Source organism: Psammomys obesus, unplaced genomic scaffold (genome assembly GCF_907164565.1).
Source record: "Psammomys obesus unplaced genomic scaffold, mPsaObe1.curated_primary_1811, whole genome shotgun sequence".
NCBI lineage: Eukaryota > Metazoa > Chordata > Mammalia > Rodentia > Muridae > Psammomys > Psammomys obesus.
In genome coordinates this window covers 32,890,814-32,915,120 of record NW_026593286.1, presented here as the reverse complement: position 1 = coordinate 32,915,120, position 24,307 = coordinate 32,890,814, and the positions used below count along the sequence as shown (strand labels likewise).

Below are 24,307 nucleotides of genomic sequence, written 5' to 3'. Positions count from 1 at the left end.
CACATGCAGAGAACACACTCATACACAGAAGATAAACAGTTTTTTTTCCCAAATATTTCTACTCAGAGTTTATTACATTTCTCAGGTACCTCCAACAAAACGCCATCTCATTTCAGCTACACTCAATTACAGGATTAGGGTGATTATCACTATTCCCAAAAAATATTTCAGCAGCCGCTGTAATCTCAGAACTCACAGCCTTGGCCCTAGACTTCAAATCTGAGTTCTGGGGGATTTTTTTGGGTGGGGATTTCCTCCTTACCTCTACACTCACCGTATGAGTGTAGCAGACCCATTGTTCTGTGGTCTGGTTAAACAAAGCCCCTTGACAATTTATAAAAATGTAAAAAGGGGGGGGGTAGGGAAGCACACTAGCCCTTCCATTTGGGCATATTTGGAAATATTTCAATATTTAACTTTATGGAGCAGTTTTGTTGATTCTATGGAGTTCCTACGACACACTTCTTAAACTCTCAGAAAGTTGGGCTTGACCTTCCAGCCTGCTTCTTTGTCACTTCTGTTGCAATTATCTCCAGGATTTGTGACCTTATCTGAGTCCTAAACCAAAATATGTGAAACTGTCACCTTGTGCTAATGGACAGGCAGTTGGTGGGAACCTCCCACCTGGGAAAGCCCTTCTCTGCATACTGCCCTGTGTGTTTTCTGTGAAGAGGAAGTCTTCAAATCAACAATTGCCTGTTCGTGAAAAGCACTACAGTAGAAACGAAAAGGAGAAAATGTGGACTGGCACTCCCAAAGCGATTTTCTATCTAAGAGCTCAATACAGAGGGGACTAGTTTACACCACAGACCTCTTAAGGGCCACAGCTTTCTTTGGTCAAAGCATGCCCAATGAGCCAGGCAGTTTGCCTGGCACCTTGACAAGGAATTAGCCCTTCCACAGTGCCACATAACAAGGTTGGAGAAGTCATTCTGGGTGGTAAGAATGAATACAGCCAGGATATAGACACACAAAAAAAGTGTCTGTGTGGTCAGGGATAAATTAAGGGTGGGGTAGACATACTTATTTACCCATCTGTTTTCCATCAAAACCATTTTTAAAAACACCACTTGATTACTAATCAGCACATGTGATTTTTGTAGAGCTATGGAAATCACTTAGGACTCTATAATTGACTCAAAATGTCTGCTTGCTTCACACCTTCAAACAGCCTTTGTGTGTGTTTTGTGTGAGGTAATGTCATTCCTGAGGGGCTCAGTATATTTCAGAGTTGCTACTAGATTCATTCTGAAGAGAGAGAGAGAGAGAAGAGGGGAAAGAAAGACCTGAAGCAAAGAGATTACCACTGCCTGTGGAACAAACCAGTAAATAGGACCTGTGTGCCATCTTGGGTTCAGGTGAAGGAGCCCAGAAGAAACTCTGTTTGAAATACATCTTGTGCTACATAATAAATAAATAAATCTTTTTTTAAAAAAAAGTAAAAAAAGAGATGCATCTTGGGCAAAGGGAAACCCTTCAATACACGTGAACACTGCCTTCACGTTTATGTACGTGGCGCCTAGAAGAACACCTGCCGCACAGAGGAGTTAATGTTTGTTGAATGTAGAAATGAAATTCGGGAATAAAAGCAACTGTTCTTTGGGATCGCTCAGTAACCTGCACTTTGAGAACAGGTTTACCGGCCAGTTTTGATCTTCTACATTTTGGTAGACATCTTGGGAAGTACAAAGTAATGTATTTTCCTGTTCTTCGGTGAAACCTTGTACAGAGGCCTGGGATTAGAACAGTGACTAGTCAGTATGTACAAGAGTCTTCATTTCAGCTTGGGTTAATCATTGCTACCTTTATAGGAGGGAGGCAAGAAAGGACACCTCGATACACTTGCATGCCTCTCTTTCTCACTGCTGTGTCATTTACATTTGATCAGTTTGTCCCACCTACATATTTATAAGCCATTTCTTTCTATGCTCTCAGGTTGAAAAAAATAAAAAAGAAATCATCTTACATTATCGAAAAGGAAGGAAGGAAGGATGAAAGGATAGGCGGACATCACCGAACTGACCTTAACAGATTCCATAGTAACCCTTAAAAGAAAAGCTTTATGCTTTTCAGTACAGTTTAAGCTTCTTTTTCTTTTTTCATGTATACAAAGATGTATACAGAAAATGCCAGGAAAACTGCAATGAAAGGGGGTAGGGGGGAGGACAGAGACATGGACACACCAACATACTGAACTTGTAGCCTCCCTCTATCACTGGTTTTCTAGTACTCTTTCATAAGCCCAACATTCTCCTTGCAAAATGCACACCTGCAGAACATCTATTCTCACAAAATAAAAAAAAAAAAGGAGTCCCAAGGGCCAAGGGCCATACTCTCCTAAGTGTGACTTTGATTTTCTGGCTGAAGAGTCAGCCATTCACAGGTCACTTATGAGTAGCCCTTGGCCCATTGCTTTCATACTTCCCATTATTCTTGAGGTTGTGATACTTTGCCCAAGAAGGCTCTTCCAAATGCATTCTAATGTAGTTAGTGCCTTTCAAGTCAAGCATCTGTGGTACTCGTTGGATATTCATAGCCAAGAAACCTGTCTTCAGGGGAAAAAAGTGGACAGGTCAATTTCCTTTTGAGAGTAATCTAAAGTAGCAACTAGGGAGTAAACAAAGTAAGCTGGCTTGAAAGAGGCCCAGGGAAACATCTTGCCATAGAGCTGGGCACAAAGGCAGGCTCGGGCTCTGAGGGGAAACATTAGAATTCAGAGAAACTCTGACTAGTACACAGAGCTTACAAAGTAGAGAAATACAGACCACAAAGGGAGAACGGGTGACAATTAGGAGGAAAGGCTATTAAAGAGAAGAAGCCTGGCATGGGGAGAGGCAGTGTTAAAGATGAGAAGTGAAGTAAATCCATGAACTGTCCCTGCTGACACTGTTCTGCCCTCTACACAGCAAACCACATTCAGAGTCCTACTCCTGGGTTTCCGTAAAGTTCTTCACTGTTTCTTCTACTGTGTTTCCAAACAAAGCAAATACAGACTTATATATCTCATAAGGCAATAGAAGACTTTAACAAAACTTTAAATTTAGTCACAGCAAGCAGGCCTTCTTTCTCAAATGTATACTAAAAAACAAGCCTATAGCAGCTGTGTAAGCCTCTGACTATAGACCCTAAGAAACTCTGACATTTCACTGGGGGAGAATGTTTCAGTATAGTTAGGACTGTAAACACAAAAGGAAAACACCAGTCTCCCACAATCAAAAGAACTCCTAGCGAAAAAATGGCAAATTCCTCTATGTTCCTGTGTAACACATTTTTTAAAAAGCAGACACATTGAAACTCTAACTGGTAACACAGAAATCAAGAATCCTCCTTGAGAGGACCAGCTTTTTTGTACCTACCTGCCCCAGCATATTAAATAGGGCAAGAATTCACTGCCACAGCTCCTTAATACCACAGTGAAGACTGAAAACTGAAACTCTATTCAAGCAGCAGGTTTACACAGGAGCTTGGAATGAGCCCAAGATGGAAAAGCAATTGTAGTAACCTGGTTAGAGAATTTGCAAACATCCTTAATTAATTAATTGGCTTATCTATTTATTTTCCTAGAAGCTGTTCTTTTGGAAGCAAATTCATAAATCAAGATAGTCTACCCAACGAGAGTGGGAAGGCAGGATATCTTGCTCCATGCTGACAGAATCTTAAGCTCTAGCAACAAAAGTCACATTCCAAGTTCTCTCAAATGCAGCTTGATGACAAGGGGAAAGTTCACGGACCTCAGGTCTTTGACATCACTCCAGTAAGTTACAAGTTTCACTGTTCTGTGTGGCCTGTAAAAAGAAAAGCTTACAAATCTAAACCTAATCAGCTGAATAATTTAAAAAATCTACATACCAAAATAAAATAAAATAAAGCTATGTACAAGACAGCTAACAGTCGGTGTTCAGGAAATGCTGCTTTGCAACATAAAAATAAAAGTCAGACTTGGAAGGCAGACAGATGTGAAATTCAAGTTATCACTTGGAGCAAGTTACTCAACTTTTTAAAACTTCAGTTTCTCATCTTCCCAAGTAGATAAAGACCAACCATTCTCTCGGTTTTTCACAATGAGTACAGATGATAAGATTTTAAAATCTCACATTTGGAAAGCCTGATTTTCAAAAAGATTAATTGCTGCCAGTGAAAAAGGAAGAAAGATGGGGTGAGGAGGAGGAAGAAGGGGAAGAGGATGGGGAGGACTGATGAGGAAGAGGGGGAGGAGAAGGAAGAAGAGGAAGTAGAAGGAGTAGAAAAAGGGAGGAAGAGGAGAAGAAGGCAGAAGTATCACCATTATTATGGATGCTGGGTTTCATATACGGAGAAATCCAGAATCAGCCTGGAGCTACAATGTCTGCTTCACAGGTGGGGCACTGATGGCAGACCAAAAACTGCAACTCTGGCACTATCATCACGTCATCCAAGTCTAGTTTAGGGGATGGCCTAACATATTGTCGGGTATCTGGCAGCATTTACTGAGACACCAGCAGCATCCTCAAATTGAAACAATAAAAAAATGTTTCCAGCCACAATCAAATATCCCATTGGTGGCTACCAGCAGCAGGAAGAAAGGGAAGAAGGCTGTGGCTTAGAAGATGCTAAGAATAATCTGAGTCCAGACAAGCACAGGGCACAATGATGGTGTACGGTCATCACTATCAGGTCTCACATTCTTACTCAATGTGCAGCACAGAATTTTAAAACAAGCACTTGCCAGGAAACCATAGCACAACTAGCTCCAAATTTCTGAACTTAGAAACAGCCTGTGGAAACACTGCAGTGGTAACACCACAAAACAGTAAAGCCCGGACTCCACCAACACAAGCAATTTGGTGCGTACTACCCATGCAACTCTGCTAAGGGACCAGCCATTGAACAAGCATTGTCCTTCCTTTTCTACTACACTCAGAGAGAAGTGTGGTCAGGGACAAGAACGGATGCCAAAGAGTACCTGTGTTTTCCTTTTCTTTATTTAAATTTAATTTTACTTATATATTTATTTATTACAATTTATTCACTTTGTATCCCCGCTGCAGCCCCTCCCTGGTCTCCTCTCAGTCCCACCCACCTTCCCCCTTTTTCCCTTATGCCCTATCCCTAGTCCCTGATAGGGGAGGATTTCTTCCCCTTCTATCTGACCCTAGCCTATCAAGTCTCATCAGGGCTGGCTGCATCAACTTCCTCTCCACAGAGGAGAGGCTGGCAAGGCTACACCTCTCCAGGGGAAGGTGATCAAAGAGACAGCTACTGAGTTCATGTCAGAGACAGCCCCTGTTCCCCTTACTAGGAAACCCACTTGTAAACTGAGCAGCCAGTGGGCTTCCTTTGAGCAGGGGATCTAGGTCCTCTCCATGAATGGTCCTTAGTTGGAGTGTCAGTCTATGCAGGCCACCTTGGGCCCAATCATTTTGGCTTTGTTGTTCTCCTTGTAGAGTTCCTGTCCCCTCCAGGTCTTTCTATCTCCCTCTTTTTCCATAAGGATTCCAGCATGTGTTTTTATTAGGCCAGTGATCCTGGCTTCAGTCAAGACTCAATGGTTTTTCCAGTTTTTTCAATTGTGAAGTGTAGTTGGTACTAATATATGAATATATCATTTTTTTAAAATTTTAAGTTAAGGATTTCCATTTGCTAAAACATATTTTCCTAAAACTTCTCCCCTCTCCATAAAATTTTAATGCCAGAGATATGCTTGCTGTCTTTTGTCCCTTGGGACAATATACCTCTTACTGTGCACATGGGCTGTATATGGCTTTAGAAAGTGTGTTCAGAGTTAAAGCCAGCTCTACTCAGCTAGCTTAACTGGCTAAAGAGACTTAGAATGTGTTTCTAAAGAGACTTAGAATACCCACAAGAAACCTAATAAATCCATATAACTCGATATGACTGAAGATTACATGTTCCCTGGGAAAATATGAGTTCCAAGGAAGAGGCACATTGTCCTTCCATCATGAATAAGTCTGGAGCTGACAACATTTCTTCATGGCCCTAAGCTCAGTACAGTCTTAACTGTAACCTTGATTCATCTCTGATGGGAAATTCCATCAAAAATATGCTTATCACCCAGCAAGGGTTAAGTTATACCCATCAGAACATATTGTGTGATATTCTCAAAGAACTAACAAAAATAAGTGGCATGTAGAAAAATAAATAAATAATTATAGGCATCATGGCTTTGGTACAGCAGCTTCAGATATGGAAATGTGGCTACCAGGATCAGGTGATCAAACAGTGGCAGAGACATAATGAATCAGAGTTTACATTAACGAAGGGGAACAGTCGTGTGTATGAATGCACAGGGTGTGGCAGATATGGATAGAATGACATGATGGTACCTGGGTGCCCATGGAAATGGTGTAGCTTTGGCCATGTGGGACTTCCTGACCTGGTGGACCATATCCTCTGACTCTCTGGATTTTTATAGAATCTTCCAATTTTTAATTGCGGGTTTAAGGTTTTAAAACCTTTATGATCCTAAAAGAAATACATTCCCAATGCACAGAAGACTGTGGCCCACTTTTAACCTCTGTCTCTAAACAACTAGTAAGAGGCAGTGTGCTATGATCGGAAGGACCTCCACAGAAAACTCTACCTAAATATGGAGACAGTGGACCTACTGCACCCAGGTCAACAGAACAACCTATGTCGTTATACCCGAAACTCTCCAATCCTCTTCATTTAACAAAAAGTGGAGAACAGTATACCCAATTACATAAGGAAATTAAATGCTATTCTTCCATGACCACCAAGAGGAGACCCCTCTGTATTTTACTGTACTGTCCATGTGAGAAACTCCTATCCATCACCAGCTTCGTTCATCCTTAATGATTTAGTAATGGCATATTTCCTACCCAATTAGACAAAATGCAGCATTGCTAAAACAATAGTAAGCTTACTGATGAAATTTAAAATTCCCAAAACATGTGAGCACACCTATCTTTTAAAATTTGAAGGTGATAAGGAGGGTACAAGTTAAATCCCAACTCTTAGGTCCAGTGTCCTGCAGTCTGCTCAGCTACAGACATAGTCATCACAACTTGGTATACCTCAAAATAGTTTTCTACCACGTACAGAGGCTGTGCAGGCTGCATTCTCCAGTTTTAAGAGTATTGCCAGCGGTTTCCAGTTATTTTTCCTCATTTTTTAATATTGTGAATGTAATAAATAATTAATCCATAGCTTTGTATTTTTTCTGACATCATAAACTCATCAAAGCAGTGTCACTCACAGGGTGGCTCAAGTTTTACACTAGTGGGAAGATCAAGGGCAAATTCAGTATGGAGGAATTTACAAACAAGGAAATTACCTTGTTTGTAAAATTACCTTGTTTGTAATTCCTTAGCTAATAGCTGTGTGATAGGAAAAAAAACTTCCAGAAAGCGTGTGGATTTGTCTTAGTAATTCCGGAAGTCAACATAAAAAATTGCAAAGGCTGATTTTGCTTATTTATTAACTTTGGTTAGTACACTCTAGGTCTGACATGAAACACAAGAGAACAACTGTAGAGGGACTTTAAGCCAGCAATGTGGTTGGAATGCAGACATGCCCTTAGAACACACCTTTCATCCCTCTGGCTGGAATACCGACACACCCTTCAAACTCACCTTTTATCCCAAACAATGAAGATAAAATGAGTTTATAGAAAAAAGCATAGATGTTCTCAGAGTGACAACCAATTGGGTGGCAGACAAAGAAAGGAATCAGAGAAAGATCTGACAGAATAGGATATGTCCAATTCTCAAGGGACATAGAGGAAAAGGAGGACTTAGAGTAGTGTACAGAGAGAGGGAGGAGGCAGCTTTACAGGGAGAGCTTTGCAGAGACAGGGTGAAGAGAATCTAAGCTAGACATAGGTGAATGAGAAGGAGCCAGAAGGTTAGAACATACTGTCAAAGTTAGTATGAGGCCAGGCAGAGCAATTCACTCAGAAGGTGAGAGAGGCCAGTTTAAATCAGTCAGCTTGCAGAGGAGTTTTGAGTCAGAACAGTTGAGCCGAACCAGCCAGTCAGAGTTCAGAAAGAGCTACAAATGGCAAGCTTATTCAGCAGTAAATCTCAGAGGCTGAAAACATTCCAGACCTACATTAGATTGTACAGAGGCCAGAAGCTTCCAGGACTAGACCTAGGTTAGCAGATGGAAGCAGTAAGCCTCCTAGATGACATTTGAAAAAGATGAATAAAAGTTACTTTTACAAACTACTGAATCAGCTGCCTGGCTGAGAGTTAGTTTGCGGAGACTGGTTAACTGTGTCACTATTGAACTGCATATTTCCCTATCTAGCTAAATACTGGGCCACACAGATGATGATGTCTGGACAGGAGTCCAGACAAGTCTGGTGTGAGAGCTACTATCAAAAGATAATGGGTCTTCATGGTGATACTTCAAATTTGTCTTTCTAGGCATGATGACACATGCCTAGAATCTCAGCACCTGGAAGGCTAAAGCAGGAGGATCTCAAATTTGAGTTATATAGGGAAACTCGGTTTCCAAAAGCCAAAACAAACAAACAAACAAACAACAATAGCAAAAACACAAACCTATGAGTTTCCACTTCCATCACTGACATCTGGTTAAAATGGTTCCACCTGCCACTACTATGAAGACTAAAACTTAAAAAAAATTACTTTGCTATTGCACTGGACTAAGATAGACCTTGAATAAACACCTATGCAGCATGCAGTCAGGCACTGGTTTCTGAGTTTCGTCTTTGGTGTTCTTGGTTTAAAACAGAAGTCTGGTCCAGGTTACAGCAAAATGAGAAAAGGAAGCATGATGGTTATTCACAAGGTCAAATGTCTACAGTTATCTGGTGCATCTTTATGGATATGCTTAGTATTCCATAGTACTGACCTGAGATATTACGAAATGATGCTGCCAATGATCAGGAGCATCTCTGAAGTATTCGAATCAATGTATAAAGGGCTGGTAAACTATATTGAGCCCTCTTTAATTTGAAGAAATTAAAAGTCTGAAAGCCACTGTTCTCTGTGGTTCAGTATACTACTGGTCTAATTATCCACAGGGAGGTTTCCTAGTGGTTGGATGAAGCTCTGGCCAGCAAAAGATCATGACAGGGGCAAGAGAGGAGGATGAGGGCGATGGCTCGGCCTCCCTCAACGAGTGCCTCTGCTGTTTATTAACCATGACCCTCCTGCCCAGGGGCCCTGGATTCGCCAAGAACTTTAAAAGACACTGCCTGAATGAATCCACCAGTCACAGCATGGTTTGGAACAAAGAAAATGACAAAGAAAAGCATGAGAGCTTTGGCTGAGATGCCAATATTTGATAAAATGTGGTTTGATGGGCCCCTTCACATCTGGCTACTCCCCAGGAATATGAAAGCAAAAGACAGAAGAGACACACAGCTGGGGGGATATTTCTTCACACCCTTCACCATCTCTTCTATTACATCTGTGTCATAAACTATACCTCACCATCCTTCCTTCATTACCATCTTCTATTGTATTCTTCACACACCTGTGCACACACATGAATTCTTGCCTCTGCTTTTCTCTTCCTCATAGAAGCAAAGTCAAAGAGAGGTCCTAAAAGATCCCCTTTGTAGCAGTCAAGATTTCTGTTATTGGGCTGCAGGGCCAAAACAATTTATGTGTAAAACTAGTACCAATAACACTGGTTGATACGTTTTGAAAGTAACTGACTTTGGATTCAGAAGGAGACCATTAAACTCAGTTATTTTCAAAAGAAATATTTGTTTCAATGAAATTGGAAAACTAAGCCAAAAAATCATGCTACCCAAATATGGAAGTTTTGTGAAAGCTGCAACTGGAGACAGCACAAGCTCATCTTAAAATCCTGAGGATCTCTCACGATTTTTCTCATGGGCTCAGTCAAGCTATAGGAATTCCTCAGGTGAGGAGGTGGTTTCTTCACTTTCCACTCATCAAATATTCCCTGGAGTTTTAGACCAAAATTTACCTAATTTTTTGTTTGTTTGTTTGTTTGTTTTAGAAAAAAAAAAAAACTGTTACGTCAAAGACTCAAAGGATAAAGGCATTTGATGACAAGCCTAAGGACTGGAGTTGGATTCTCCAGGTCCCAAATAGTGTAAGGCAAGAATTGGTTTCTGCAAGTTGTCCTTTGATCAACTTGTGCTATGGAATGTGTGTGTGTGTGCGTGTGTATACCCATGCAAGTGCATATACAGAAATAAACAAAAGTTTAAAAAATCAATCAGGACATTATATTTAGTATCTGAGTAATCTAAGCTCATGGCATCTGCTGTCAGGAGAGCTTTCCCATTGGCATTGAATCTCCCGTCATTTTTTTCTGGGTGGAAGCTCACACACAGCACTTTTCATGACCTCAGAGACAGGGTACCAGTCCTGCCGTCATTGGAGGTGCTCTCCTGACTCTGGGCAGCTGCTGCCCACAGAAAGCCTCTCTAAGCCCGGGGCTGGGGAGACACGGACCTGCACAGGCTCCGGTGGGAGCTGGACCACGTGCTGCATGCGCTCGCTGTGGTGATGTCTTGATTCTTCCTCGTAGATCACGTCCCTCTCGTGCTGGGGAAGATTCAGGAAGCGGCGGATGGTGCAGAGATTCTCCCACAGGGTGCGGTTTTCTGGGCTGGGGTTCTCCTTCCAGCGAAGCAGTTCACAGAGCCAGCCCTGGAGAGAGGGGATCATGTAAGCTAGGATGGCAGGTATAGAGCAGCTCTGCCCGCCTACATTCCAAGTCAACTGACATCCCCTAAACCATTTTTTTTATGTCAGAATTACTCCAACAGACTGTAGTAGCTACTGAAATGGCCCAACTCTTAAATACAAATAGTGACCATGAGGATAGTTACGCCACTGTTCAAGAGTCTTCATACTTTTTATCTTTTACTTTTTATTATTATTATTATTATTGAGATTAGCTCAGGCTGGCCTCAAATTCACTGTGTAACCAAGTATACTGTGTATCCTTGTATCACTGTGTAACCTTTGACTCCTAATCCTTTTGCCTACAACTCCCAAGTCCTGGGATTATAGGCTTGTGCTCTAATGCCTGTTTATGGGATGAAGGAACCACTGGGTGTTCAAACTCAGGACTTCCTGCATGGTAGCACACTACCTACTGGGCTACATCCCCGGCCCCAAGACTCTTTATTCCTACTAAACACCTTCCCATAGAATACATTCTCAATGAGGTTCTTAACAATCTACACAACAGAGTCTTCTAGATGTACAAATGAGATTACAGTTACCCAACACACTTCCCACTCCCCACTATCTCCAAAGAAGGAATCTTTATTTTCAGCCATAATTTTTTACAAATTATCCAACTGGTTAGTGTTCTATTCTAAGAAGAGAGGAAAGATAAACATGCATATATTATGAAATGGCAAATTTTTAAAAAATGGGAAAAATAATGTCTTGGGCGTCAATAGTGCTGAGTCCTAAGGAGGAAATAGCCTTCTAGTCATTAGTAACCCTGCAAATTGAAACAACAGCCTTGGCTAGAATCAAAAACAAAGGTCTATTTGCTTCATCTACGGGTGCCTTAAGCTCAAGGCCCTGTTGGCCATTGCTGTCCCTCCGGAGCCACACCTGCAGGAAGTGCCGCACCTGCAAATGCCTTGTCGCAACTCTGCCACCCGGATGCTCTCTCTCTTGCAACTGCATGAGAAAGGAAATGTAATGCAAATGATGGCTTATATGAAAATAATAATACAGAGGCTGTCAACATCGCTCACTGACTCATGTCAAAATATTTTACCCAGTAGCTTTCTAACCCATCATTTCCGAGCTACGTTGCTAATTTAAAAAAAAAAAAAAAAAAAAAACAAGAACTGTCCCGCATTACATCTCTTGCGAAAGGGTAGAATTTTTTTTTCTTCTTAAAAGGTGCATGAATACAACCGACTTTGTGAGAAACAAATCCCAAACCTCGACATATTCTCCGTCACCACTTGTAAGCCAACGAAAGCTCCTGACATGCATCGTAAAAACCCTATATAATATCATAAGCTGTTGTTTGTCTAACTCTCCACTGTGTCTTCTGCCTTTAACCCACAAAAAAAAAGGCAAGATTTGATTATCTCCGCTGCATCAGCCAAGACAGCAACACCAGCTGTTCCCATTGTGCAGTATCCTCCTCACGGCCTCCATGTTAATAACCTGATCATTCCATTTTCCCCTTCAACTGCCGGCTGCAGCAGCGAGAGGAGACAAAAACCCGGGCCCATGTGCAGCAGCTGTAGGCACTGAACTGTGAAGCCACTGGGGATTTATAAACTAATCTGTAACACAACACTGCCTTGTTTTTACAAGTGAGAGGCCACATTTGCGCAGACCTGATCTTTTCTTGCAATAAACTGGGAGCTTGGGAGAGTTAGAGAGTTAGGAAGAATGAAAAAAAGGTATCTTATCATTTGCTTGGAAATGTTTTCTCAAGTATTTCTATAGTCCCTCCCCGCTCAACTCGAGAGACAGGTAATGGTTAATTTTCAAGTGCCATGCACATGAAAAATGAAGATAAATTCTTATCACTACCAGAAAATAAATTATACTTTAATAAAAATCTCTTGGTCCCAAAGTGTTTTCTCGGGGGTTTCTTTATACAAAGGGAAGAATTCTTGGGATGGAAAATAAACCATCTGTGGAAAAATTAGTCTCCCATTTCTGCGTCTTTCGACAGAACCAAATAAGTCTCTAGTGAACTCTTTCAAATGTTTCAAACAGGTATGTTTAACATCTCCCAGGGGAGGCAGTAGCATGGAGACCAATCACTGAGTGGAAAATAAAAACAAAAACCTACATCTGTTAAAAGATGAAGTTAGGAGATAGCCAGACCTTAAGGAAGACAGCACCTGCTGTTCTGCTTGAAGGATGAATTGCATTGTGGGAAGCTGCTGCTTGAAAGAAGACAGGTGACAGCTGAGTGGTATCTCCACTTATGACACTTGGAATGTCTCGCACAACATTCATTGCCACATTTGATTTATATGCGCTGTTATAATCTGCACTCATTACAATCACTTAGAACAACACTATAGGCTCGTTATGGACTGTGTGCTGTCTGCCATCGGTCTTTAAGAAGTGTGGTGCTCAATTTGCCCACTGACATGCAAGGTCTTGACCTTGAAGCTATTAGGGAGTGGATTAGACACAAGTGTGATTATGTGTGCAGACATAAGCAAACCAAATTAATTTCTGGCATAAGGATATGGCCAACAAGGCCCTGTTCTTAGGGCAGCAGAGAACTTCCTCAAATCCCTGATGGGCTGAGCTAATGGCATGTTTAAGGGAACCCAGTTTGGAGGATGAAGCACATTCATGGTATTTAGAGGGTTATTAATCTAGTTTCCCCACAAAGTGTTTGCTTGGCTGATCAGATTAAGGGATGGAGCCTTCAACAGCGCACCCCCACCGCAGCAGGCCCCAAGAAATCTGTGATACTTCACAGCCTCGGCCATATTGCACCATGTGTACCCAGCTGCTTCAATAATTAGCTTATGAATGTATCAGCTGGTTCTGTGATTTTTATAAATAATAACTAAGCCACAGAGCAGAAAGCTTGTTGAGAGCCCCACACTAGCACAGAGTGGCGAGGAGCTCCTAACTCTAATTTGCTCTACAAAATGCTGATATTCCCACCAGCAGGACTCCTGCGATGCCATTTATAAATATTTATTTCTTATCTGAAACGGCAATGCATTTTTGTTTTGGCCAGTTTTCTTCTCGGCAGCCATGATTGGCTGTCTCCTCACTTGGACTCACTTGTTCCACACAGTTGTGTGCTGTCTTCCTCACCTCCCATCCTACCCATCCTCCTTTTGTTCGTAACTTCCCTCCAGGAGGCCATTTAGACACTGGCGTCTGTTTTCTCAACAGAGCCTCGTATTTGCTTGTGTGGTGGCTAATGATTGTGTAGAGAAGTGTCGTGCTCTTGCATGGACGCATACCTGTGTAACTGGGAGTGAACCCATCACAGAAGAAATAAAGGGTCCCTATGTGGGGATTTTTTTTTCTTCATTTATATAATTTCTGCATGCCATCCAAGAAAGTTTTGCAGTATCGGGCAAAAAAAAAAAAAAAGTGTAAATGTCAAATAAAACAGTGACAGATGACTGTATTCTCTATTGAATAGCACTGTTTCTGTCATGCATGTTCAATGGGAACTCATGAATTATTAATAAACAAATCTCCTTTTTCTGTTAAAACTCTCAAGTAGGGTTTTTTTGTTGTTGCTCCCTGTGTGTTGTGTAGAGCATTCCTGGAGAATTTTCATGTTCAAACACTAACATGGTTCATCTGGTCTCCTGGCCGCCAGCAGCGCCTACCTAGGTCCTTCTCTGTGGCTTTTCTTCTAGTCTGATTTTTAAGTTCTGATTGGAGACTGGCTGACTATTCATGCAGTCCAGTTAGATTTTATAGTCTAAGAAACTGGGATTCTGTGTTTCAAGTGTCCAAGCCCAGCTTAGAATGGCAGACAGCATTCACATTTCCAGCCCAGAGATCTGACTTCTCAGTTCTTGCCCTGCCCTGAAGTAACTGGGAGATCTCTGAGTAAGTAGCTGCTCTGTTGAAGCCTCTGAGTATTAAAGGGGAGCCTTACAAAAAATGACGGTGTCCCCAGGCTCTACTATCTATGGTCTGTTATCTCGCTCCTGTCAAGAACAGCAGATAGAAATCAGCCCTCAGATTTTAAAGGTACAAGGAAGGGGTGACCTTGACTCACCACCTAATATTTGTGTTAGGAAGGGCCAATTGGTCCAGGCCAGCTTCGCTGGTACTATTTTTTTTTTCTTTTAACATCGCTGTGTCTAAAATGAGTTATAAAAAGAAGTTTAAAAAATTCCAGAGACCAGTAGAACTTACATAGGAGAATACACACGGAGCCCATGTATGTGATTCCAGTGAATTCATCTTTCTAGTTAGAGGCCGGTGAAGGGTCACCACTTCGAAGACTGCTTCCTTGAAACCAATGGTTAACGAGTTCCTTAACACTCAGCACATAAGCAAATAGTATTTATCAGCATTATATTTCAGCAGACTCCTTAGCCTCTTAAGCAAATTCCTCTTGGTAGAGAAACAAGTCTGACAAGCCTTTGCGACACTGCAGGTGTCACTCAAGCCAGTGAAGACATCATTTGTTTAAGATCCACATGGGTGAGAGAGTCGATTGCCATCCTAAATTTACAAAGCAAATCATGCTATACATGTGTTAGGACTCTGTGCTCCTTGAAAAAAAAAAATTGTCCTTCCAATTCTTTTTGGAAAACAAGTCATTCACAGTCTATCTTTTAGAAAAGAGCGGTTTGTTGATGAGTTCCATGAAGGAAGCAACCAGTAGCTCATAGTGCAAGACCACTGGAAGAGGCAGTGAGAAGAACAAGTCACTCCTGTTTGCTCACTCCTCAACAATTCCCCTGGGTGACCCTCTTCTCCAGCCACAGGGAATTACTCAGTCCCTGAAGACATTTGGTACATGCATATTCCCACCTCCACGCTTTGCCATGCTACCCTCTTTAGCTGTGATGTCTTCTGCCTAGATCTCTGAGCCTGCTCTTCAAGGCTCTCATAACACGGCTTCACCTAATCTCCTGTGACAATTTTTTGTTCACTCCTTCCTGAGCCTCAAGCACCCTGTGCATACCATGTTTTTGCCACGTGGTGAGTGTTACTATGGGGGCGGCGGGGCTATGCCTTCATCAGAACGGCTGGCCTCTTCTTGAAGGGAATCAATAACAAGGTCATGCTCCTTGATCACTAGGGCAGAGTGCTCCTCATACACAGTAGATGCCATGCAGGTGCTAGTTAGACTGAACTGACACTATTGGGTCATAGAGAAATAGCACATGGGGACTATTTTGTCATCTCAAAGTCAGCTCTTGATAAAGAGGAGCACAAGTTTCCAAAAGCAGCCCTAGCAAGCTCACATTGCCAATGGGACATCCCATCCTAATGCTATAGCCTCAGGGAGCTACTGAAGGCAGTTTAACTGATAAGACAGAGAATTAACTCTTAACCCTTCTTTCTTTTCTTGTCACACTCTTTTCTATTTAGCATGGCATCTTTAGGGGGTAGGGAGGTGGTCAAGTACACCACTTAGCCTAATATCATTTTTGTTTATACTGAGACCATGTGGTTGGATGTTCAACAAAACCCACACGACCTGATGGTGAAGGGCTTCCTGCCTGAGCTACGTCATTTGGGAGTCTGACTCTAAAATGAATGGTATGTATCACCAACACCAAACCAACCATTTAACAAGCTGCTTTTACCCTTTTGAACACTTTCTTTGTATGTGCGCACTGGTGTGAACTTGTCGTTACTGCGCACTTTGGAAGGTCCTTACAGTTTTCCTGGGACAAAGCAAAATGGAGAATGGCAATATCTATTTCAGCTCTTAATTACCACTGGCTGAGAGTGTTCAAGTGACCGAGACATCTATAGAACATTAATAAGGCCTGGCTTGAGTGGGACCTCATCAGACATGAGTCTGAATTTACTCTCTAAACCATGGGTCTAAGTGATAAGGGAGATGAAGGGGGCCCAGCAGAGTAGGAGCTGTCCGTAGAGTCCTGTCCATGGTACTGAAATGCCCGTGTATGGGGTTGCTAATTTCCCTGAATCAAGACAGGACAGGTGGTTAGGACTATCAGGTCTACCATTCCTCCTGTCCTCTTACTTACAACAACAACAGTAATATTCCAGCGCTGGGAAGGCAGAGGGAGAAAGTGGAAAGCCTTAAGCCAGTGTGTGTGCGCATGTGCACTCTTACATGTGTGGAGGTCAGAGGTTGATAACTCATGGATTTTCTCCTTATACTATGTGAGTCCTGGGGATCAGACATAGGTTCTCAGTGCTCCTACCTCAACAGCTCTAAATTTTCCAGAATAAATACAAACCGTTACTGAACACAAGCTCATGGCTTTCTTTGGTCTCCAACAAAAGAAGCAAATGTTGCCCCTGGTGAGAAGGCTGGGTGATCCCAGCAGGCAGGGCCTTGTCATGGTGATGACCCCCCATCCTGTTTCCAATGTGTCTAGGGGTGGGCAGGGATCTGGGATACTGGTGAGAGAGCTCTAGCTCCTAAGCAGGAAGTTGCACCACCCTTCCGCTCCTCTAGGAACTGAAATGAATGGGAAACGCAGCAAATGAACAGTTCCTCTGAATGACTCAAGCTTCTTGCCGAAGAAATGTAACAGGCCATTTCCTCACCCACATCTTCGATACAGAAAATGTCAGCATATGTAACCAAAAGGGAATGTTTTCCGAGTGTCTTAAAGGAAAATTCGTATTATTAACCACAGACGGTTCGCTTTCTAAATGGAAGCACAGAAAGTCCCCAAACAAACTTTTCTAACTGTGAAAGGGTTTCTCTTCAGCTGGTTGAGACTCTCCTGAAGTGTGAAATGAGCCAGATAATATTCTGCTCTTGTTTCTTCGTCACTGAATTCTCTTTTCGTGAATCCAATAAGTGTCTATTAAAATAAATAACCCCCCTAATGATTCAAGAGAACCTAATCAAGAAAGCTGAAATAGATAAGAGGCTAAATACAGGGAGACCTGTCAAGGGCTTCAGTGAATCTCTGCTGAGAATGTCATCTAAACGACACCCTCCCCCCAAAAAAAAGAATGTACTGAGCATTTGGTTACAGTTCAAGGTTAATTACGGTCTACCTTGTATGAGGCAAGTAAGTGCAAACGATCGTCTGCTTTTTCTAGTGTCCAAAATTGTATACTAAGCCCTAAGCTGAATTTTCATGGGGAACAATTTTCGGCTTTCTCTGGGACGCCTTATGCCTATCTCTCACATTTCTGTGGATGTGTTTACAGAGATTGAGTCTGTAATTGAGAGTAATGAAAATTTTGTTTCAGAACAATTTTTTAACCTCTGCTGTGCAGGGTCAAATCAAGAGGGGATAACATGAAGAACGTGCTGCCTCTGCTGCCAGAAATACATGGGAATCTGCTCAATTACACAAGTAATGGAGATTTACTTTGCTGTTTTGTGTAAATGTATACACATACCCATGTGTATATGGGTACAACAACATAAAAAAAGTCATCCATATGTATACAAAAGAGTAAATGTGAAACCTTGTAGTCTCCACTCATACTGGACACGTATTAGTAGCAAAATGTGCCATACTACGATATCACACAAAAAACCACCATGACGCTTCCACCACACCCCTCACTTGAGGTTCAAAGCTGTTAAAACTTTCTGTTAGGCAAACTTCCTCCAGAACTTAGGAAGGCAGGGACTTGCACAGAGACAAAACAACCTGGAGAAACCTTGTGCTAAAGCAGGGCACGGACTCCATGGTGGCAAGCTAACAATGGCGCACAATTTGAAGGGAGTATGGCTGCTGGCAGATGCTCATTCACATGACACAGCCTAGGCCCTTAGCTTGCTTCCTCCTTGTCCTGACCCTATGAAAATAACACAACAGTTTCCATAGCAACATTGCCGGAAGCACTCATAGGCACCCATGTTCTTCTCTGGAAGAACCATGGCATAATACCTCTTCCCAACAGGGCTTGTGAGAGTTCAGAGAAGAGCCTTTAAAAGGAAAGCCAGATTTGCTTCAAAGTCACACCCTCATTTCCAAAGGAACTATACCATAAACAGGCAAAATATCTCAACTCAAAATACAGTTGAGAGAGAGTGTGTGCTTAAAACCAGGACAGACTTTAAAGACATTCCAATTTTAAGAAATTCATGAGACCTATGATCAGTTTTCATTAGCTGACAATACCATTAAACAATAAGAACAAATAAACCAAAACTAGTTTTATACCATAAACAGAGAGATAAAATGAAGACATTTCTTCATTACGAGGTTGCTATCAAAACAAACCCTCCAGGAATGTTTGCTGACACTCGCAATAGGTTCTCGTTCCATCGGGTCATGCCAAGAGAAGGAAGCTTGGCAACCAGAGGGCCACCCTGATGTGTGGGCAACCCTGTGCTCACTGCCCTCCTGCTGTGGTTTCCAGGAACCACTTTCACAGGCCTAACAGTGAGGGGTGATTTCCACATACATCACTTGGGCGGTCTTCGTTGCTGAATAGAGCGACTAAATTGTTGCATGTGTACCCAACCTGACAAGAGCAGAGCGTGCTCCCGGAGGGGCTGTCTCAAATACCCTTGTACAGGCAAAGCACCCTCGCTATTTTAACCACATCTGCTGAGTGTAAGCGGCAAAACAAAACCAAGAGCCCTGAGACTGACACCAACTCATCTCATACGTGGTACCTTCTGGCCCACGCTTTCCGGCACTCGCCACACCACCACAGAAATCAGCACAGCCACGTATATATTTCCAACACCCTCCCAAGGATGCTGTCCCCAAAAAGGAATCATAAAATGATGTTAAATCATTTCTTCTGAATGTATACAAAATGGCAACATTTGGACTCATGTAACATAAAGGCTAAGAAACTACAATAGTGAAACTAAAAAAAAAAAATTTTAATTTTATACATTTACTCTCCCACATGAAAATAAAATCCCTGAGAAAACCCTAATGGTTGGTGCGAAGAGTAGCTCTGTGGTTGAAGCCTCCTGGGCAAACATGAGACCTCAGTTCAATCTCTGGAACCAGGAAACAAACAAACAAACAACTTCCAAATGCATTCTTCATAGAAGTAGCGAAACAAACTCTAAATTTCTAAGGAACTTAAAAAAAAAAAATCTCCAAAGAGCCAAAAGCCAGAGGCATCACAGTTCCTGATTTAAGATTCTATTACAGGAGCTAAGGCCATACCTCAGCGATAAAGCACTTGCCTGCCGCACACAGGGCCCTGGGGTTGATCTCTAGCACCTCCAATGAATGAACAAACTTTTGTTACAAAGCTATAGTAGTCAAAACTGCAGACTGTTGTGAACATAAACACATAGGGTCATGGAACAGAACAGAGGGCTGGGAAATAAATGCGAATATACACAACTGATTTTTTTTTTAACTAGGACACCAAAAAGACCCAATGGGGATATGGAAGGTTAGTGGGATGGAGAGTTCAAGGCCAGCTATGTTCTGAGACCCTATAAATCAGCCAGCCAACTAACCAATCAATCATTAGAAAGTGTTCCAGAAAACTAGATCTCCATATCTAGAAGAATGACAGTGGACTCTTATGCCACATAAAAATCAACTTGAATTGGTGGGAGGAAGACCCAAATCTAAGACAAGAAAAAGGCAAATCAAGCTACAATTTGTTAGGCTGTTAGTTGAAAACTCAGAATACACATTTGTAATAGAAATGTATTAGTAAGGCATAAAGGTCAATATAGAGAATCTACTTAATCCTAGTCCATGTGAATAAGACAGTAGAACTTTTCCCTGCATCTAGAAACTCCTCTCCCCTCACTAGCTACAGAGGGCTCACAGTCCTGCCTCCTCCTCTGCCCTTGCACTAGGGAGAAGACCCTCCCAACTGCATCCCCCTGGTTTATAGCTGCAGCAGCTTCCAGGCTGGAGGAGGTGTGGGTGTGAGCATTCCAGGATCCCTGGGAGAGTCTTCAACCCAGGGTGGGAAGGACATCCTGCAAGTACCATTTTACTCCCTCTGGGTCCCTATTGTTTCCTGATCACCATTCCTTTATCCCGGCAGCCTCCATCTTTTCCTTCCTCAGCATCCAGGGTGGTGTTCTCCACTGTCTTTACTAACTGATTACAGCAACTCATACCGAAAGGTGAATGGGTCTACTAGGCGATTCGGCTCTATTTTAAAGTTAACTTCTAATGAAGGGGAGGATTGCTACCCATACCTAAACTTCTGGGCTCCCAGTCTCCTCCAGTTCTTAAAGAGTTCCTAATCAACAATTTCGCTCATTTGACCTCTATATGAATTGAAAGCCCTGGAGAGGCATTTATCTCCCCAGTCACCCTGAGAGCTCCCAAGCCCTCCAGAGAAAAATAAGAGAAAGAGAGAAGGGAATGACAGAAAGGAGGAAAACTGCTTTGTTCTCTCGCTTCTTGAAACCCAAAGAAATGCGTGTGCATCCCACATCACAGAGAGGTAAAAATCTGGCTCAGAGCCATGCCCACATTATAAACAAACACTGAATATGTGTGCCAAATCAAGCAATTGAGTCTGCTGTTAGATGAATCCTCCTGCTTCCAGGATGGGAGTATCTTTTATGCTGAACTGTCTTTGGAGCTATCTGATTGGGCAGACCCATATTTTAGAAACATCATTCCTGAAACACTTATCTGGTCAGCCATTTGTAATAGAGTTCTCTGTCCCAAAATTAAAAAGAGACCATTCTTCAGATGAAAAGAGAGAGAGAGAGTGAGAGAGAGACTTCCAAGTATCTCATCCCCCCTTATGCTCAATTCCATCTTTTAGAATATTAATCCTCAGAACCCCTTTTCTAGACTCTAGGAAATCAGGACTACTGATTTCTTGGCGAGGCCTCGAAATTGGTAACTGCCAGTTGGCAAACACAGCTCTCCATCAGCCACCTGAAATAATTCAGGGAGACTGAAGAAGACCTTGCTAATTCCGACATCCATGGTGACACCTCAGTGGGGAGCTTGCGGTCCGTCAGTAGAGCTCTCAGACTCTGGTTTTCAGTTCATCCTTTAACATGCTTATAAAAGAAGGACCAAGTGAGACTTTCAGATCTGCATCGGGACACAAGTGAGGGTCAGGTTTGCAAAACCAATTGGGCGGCTTTTGCACCCACTGCACATTCACACATATGTCCCTTATTACCCAGTGGAAAACCATTAAATGCACAGTAGTTTTGCCAAGTGGCGTTAGCATTTAACAGCTTCTTCGCTTAACAGCTCCAACTCTCATTATATTTTGCCATGTGGTACATGGGACTTTTATGCGTTTAACAGTTTAGGGAGGCTCTACAGTGTTTTCTTTTCAAGCATTTTCATCCTATGGTTAGACATATCTTAGCAAACTTAGTTCACTTGTTTTATTGAGGAAGGGAGTCGGAGACATTTGGAAGAATGACTACATGGAAACTGAGAAAGGAAATGGAACGTTTCAATCCTCTTCAAACTCCTTTGGTATTCTCTCTCTTTATTAAAAACTGAAGGTAAGTTCCCGTAAAACTGCAGGTCAAAAAAATAAGTTTATCTGCAAACAATTAGTAGAAATATAACATTAATCATTTTAAGACTTAATTTTTATCGAACTCCTTCTTGTTTAATAAAATGTGACAGACTGTAACTTAGTGCTATGACACACAGTAGGAACTCAGTACTATAGCACACAGTAGGAACTCAGTAGAATAGCACACATAGTAGAAACTATGGCACACAGCAGATCTGTTAGGGAGAGGGTAGGGACCACTTTACCATTTGCATATGTGGGAATGAAAGAATTTGTCATGCAAAGCTCAAAATCAGAGGACTCTCAAAACTACACTGCAGCTAACTTCCATCCCCTCTACCCTGCCTTAACTGCTTCTCCTCAAGCAGGCCTAACCCGGAAGCCGCCCCCTTAAACAACCTGAGGTGGAGGCTGGGGGCCCATCAACTGTTGCTGCTTTCAGAAGGGAAGCCAAGCATCTGTGCGCCACTTTCCCCTGAGCATAGCGCACGTCCCGCAGTCCTGGCGCTCAACGCTTTTACTGGAGAAGCATCTACGTTTTTCTGTTAAAGGATTTTAGCACTTATTCTGGAGCCCCCACATGTGTGTTCTCCTGGAAAAACAACTGTATTCCATACGTGATCGAAACACCTGACAATCACAAGGTGTCTCTGGGGATGGGCAAAAGCGTTGATTATAGCAAAGTCAGTCTTTGCCCTGGTGGGAATAGGAAGCGATGAGCCCTGTTCTAAATGGGTCTGGAGGAAGGGGCTGTTATGCACAGGCTAAATTTTCTTTAAATTAAAAAAAAAATAAATCCATTTCCCAAGAAACAGAAAAAATGTTTTCAATGACTACAGGAAGCTTTGGATAAGGGGAGAAATAGTTCAACCCTGATTCTTTACTATCAAATTGTTATTTAAGAGACTGAGGCCAGGTTTTGGCATTGTCTCTGCTCTGAACTCCAGAGGGAGTTGCTGCAAAGCCATGGGGCAGAAGGCACAACATGATGGGCTCCCCAGGGCTTATTATTGTTATTATTATTAGAAAAACAGATGTGTTTTTATTGGAGGGGAGGGAGAGCGGTCCCAGCCCTCCATTTTGCTCTTTTAAAAAATCACTCACCTGACTTTTGTTTGCAGCCACTTTGGCAAACAGGGCTTGAGACACCTTGGCCCTTTTCATCTCCTGTTGGATCTCATCATAAATGGCAGCTGTGATGTTGACGTTGGCGCCGTCCACCTTAATAGGAAGGTCTGTTGTCGGTGTCGAGGTTTTGGCCTACCAAGAGACCATGGAAATAATAATTTAAAAAGTGCTGCATTCAGAGCAACCATCTGTGCAGAAATTATCAGAGGGTTTCAGTCAGCTGATGCCAAACCACATTAGCTACAGAGGGACACTTCCTGTCCATTATTCTAATCAGGTTAATTGTGATTGGAAATAATTGCAATGCATTCCTATAGGACATTCAGAATCCTGTCAGCTCCTGCTTCCCCTCACAGTGTCCTGGTAGCTCACAGGTAGGAAAGCCACCCTGAGCCCCAAAATATGCCACCTATCTGCAAGCAAGCGCACAAAACACACTCACCTTTTCCTTTGTAAAAATGACACAACTTACAGAAGAGCCAATTCTTCAAGAAAAAAAAAAACAAAACCAACAACTGAGTAAATGGGTAGAGGTCTCTAAATAATAAATTATTACTCAATTTAACGCACTCCCGTGAGTACCTCTCATCCTTTATTAAGGCTTCATGTATGTTATTTGAGTATGTGCAGTTCCCATCATTATGCTACCCAGACAGTCACCTAATTTCACCTAGGAAATCACTGGAAATGAAACAAAATTTCATTTCATAAAACTCGGCTTCAGATGCCTTCCATGCGCAGTTTTCATTTTCTTAAACTCATATTGTGGTTTTATGCATTCTGCCACGCTCGTTTTAATTGAATGATTTCCCATTAGCTTCAGAGACAAATGAAGGACAATGCAGAAGGTGTTGTGCTTCCTGGGGTAGGAATAGCCTAAGACATCCGAGTCAACTGGGGCCAGAAGACTGCCGGAGAGCAGTTGCTTGGTCTGATCCCGAAGCTGCCTACCTGGAAGGTCCAAGCTGATTTCCTAAACTCAGGGACAAATTCATCCTTTCCCTTGGGTACGCGGGCACTGATGACTAAATGGGCCTACGTTTGGGTTCTTTTTCTCCTCACTCACTCTAAAAGCCCGTAATAAGAATGATGACTGCCAAGCGCAGCTTTCCTATGTTGATGCCCTGAGCTGCCCTCCCCTAGGCTGGCACTAT

The 24,307-nt window shown here is 42.3% G+C and overlaps 1 protein-coding gene across 1 annotated transcript in view; it reads right to left on the bottom strand.

Moving 5' to 3' along the window:
- Window positions 1-24,307, bottom strand: part of Satb2 (SATB homeobox 2) — a 169,156-nt gene that overhangs the window by 22,554 nt on the left and 122,295 nt on the right. The window contains exons 8-9 of the mRNA XM_055616685.1: window positions 23,130-23,285; window positions 10,422-10,619 (exon numbers count right to left, since the gene is read on the bottom strand). Of these exons, the coding sequence (XP_055472660.1) occupies window positions 10,422-10,619; window positions 23,130-23,285 (354 nt within the window). The remainder of the gene's footprint in view (window positions 1-10,421; window positions 10,620-23,129; window positions 23,286-24,307) is intronic.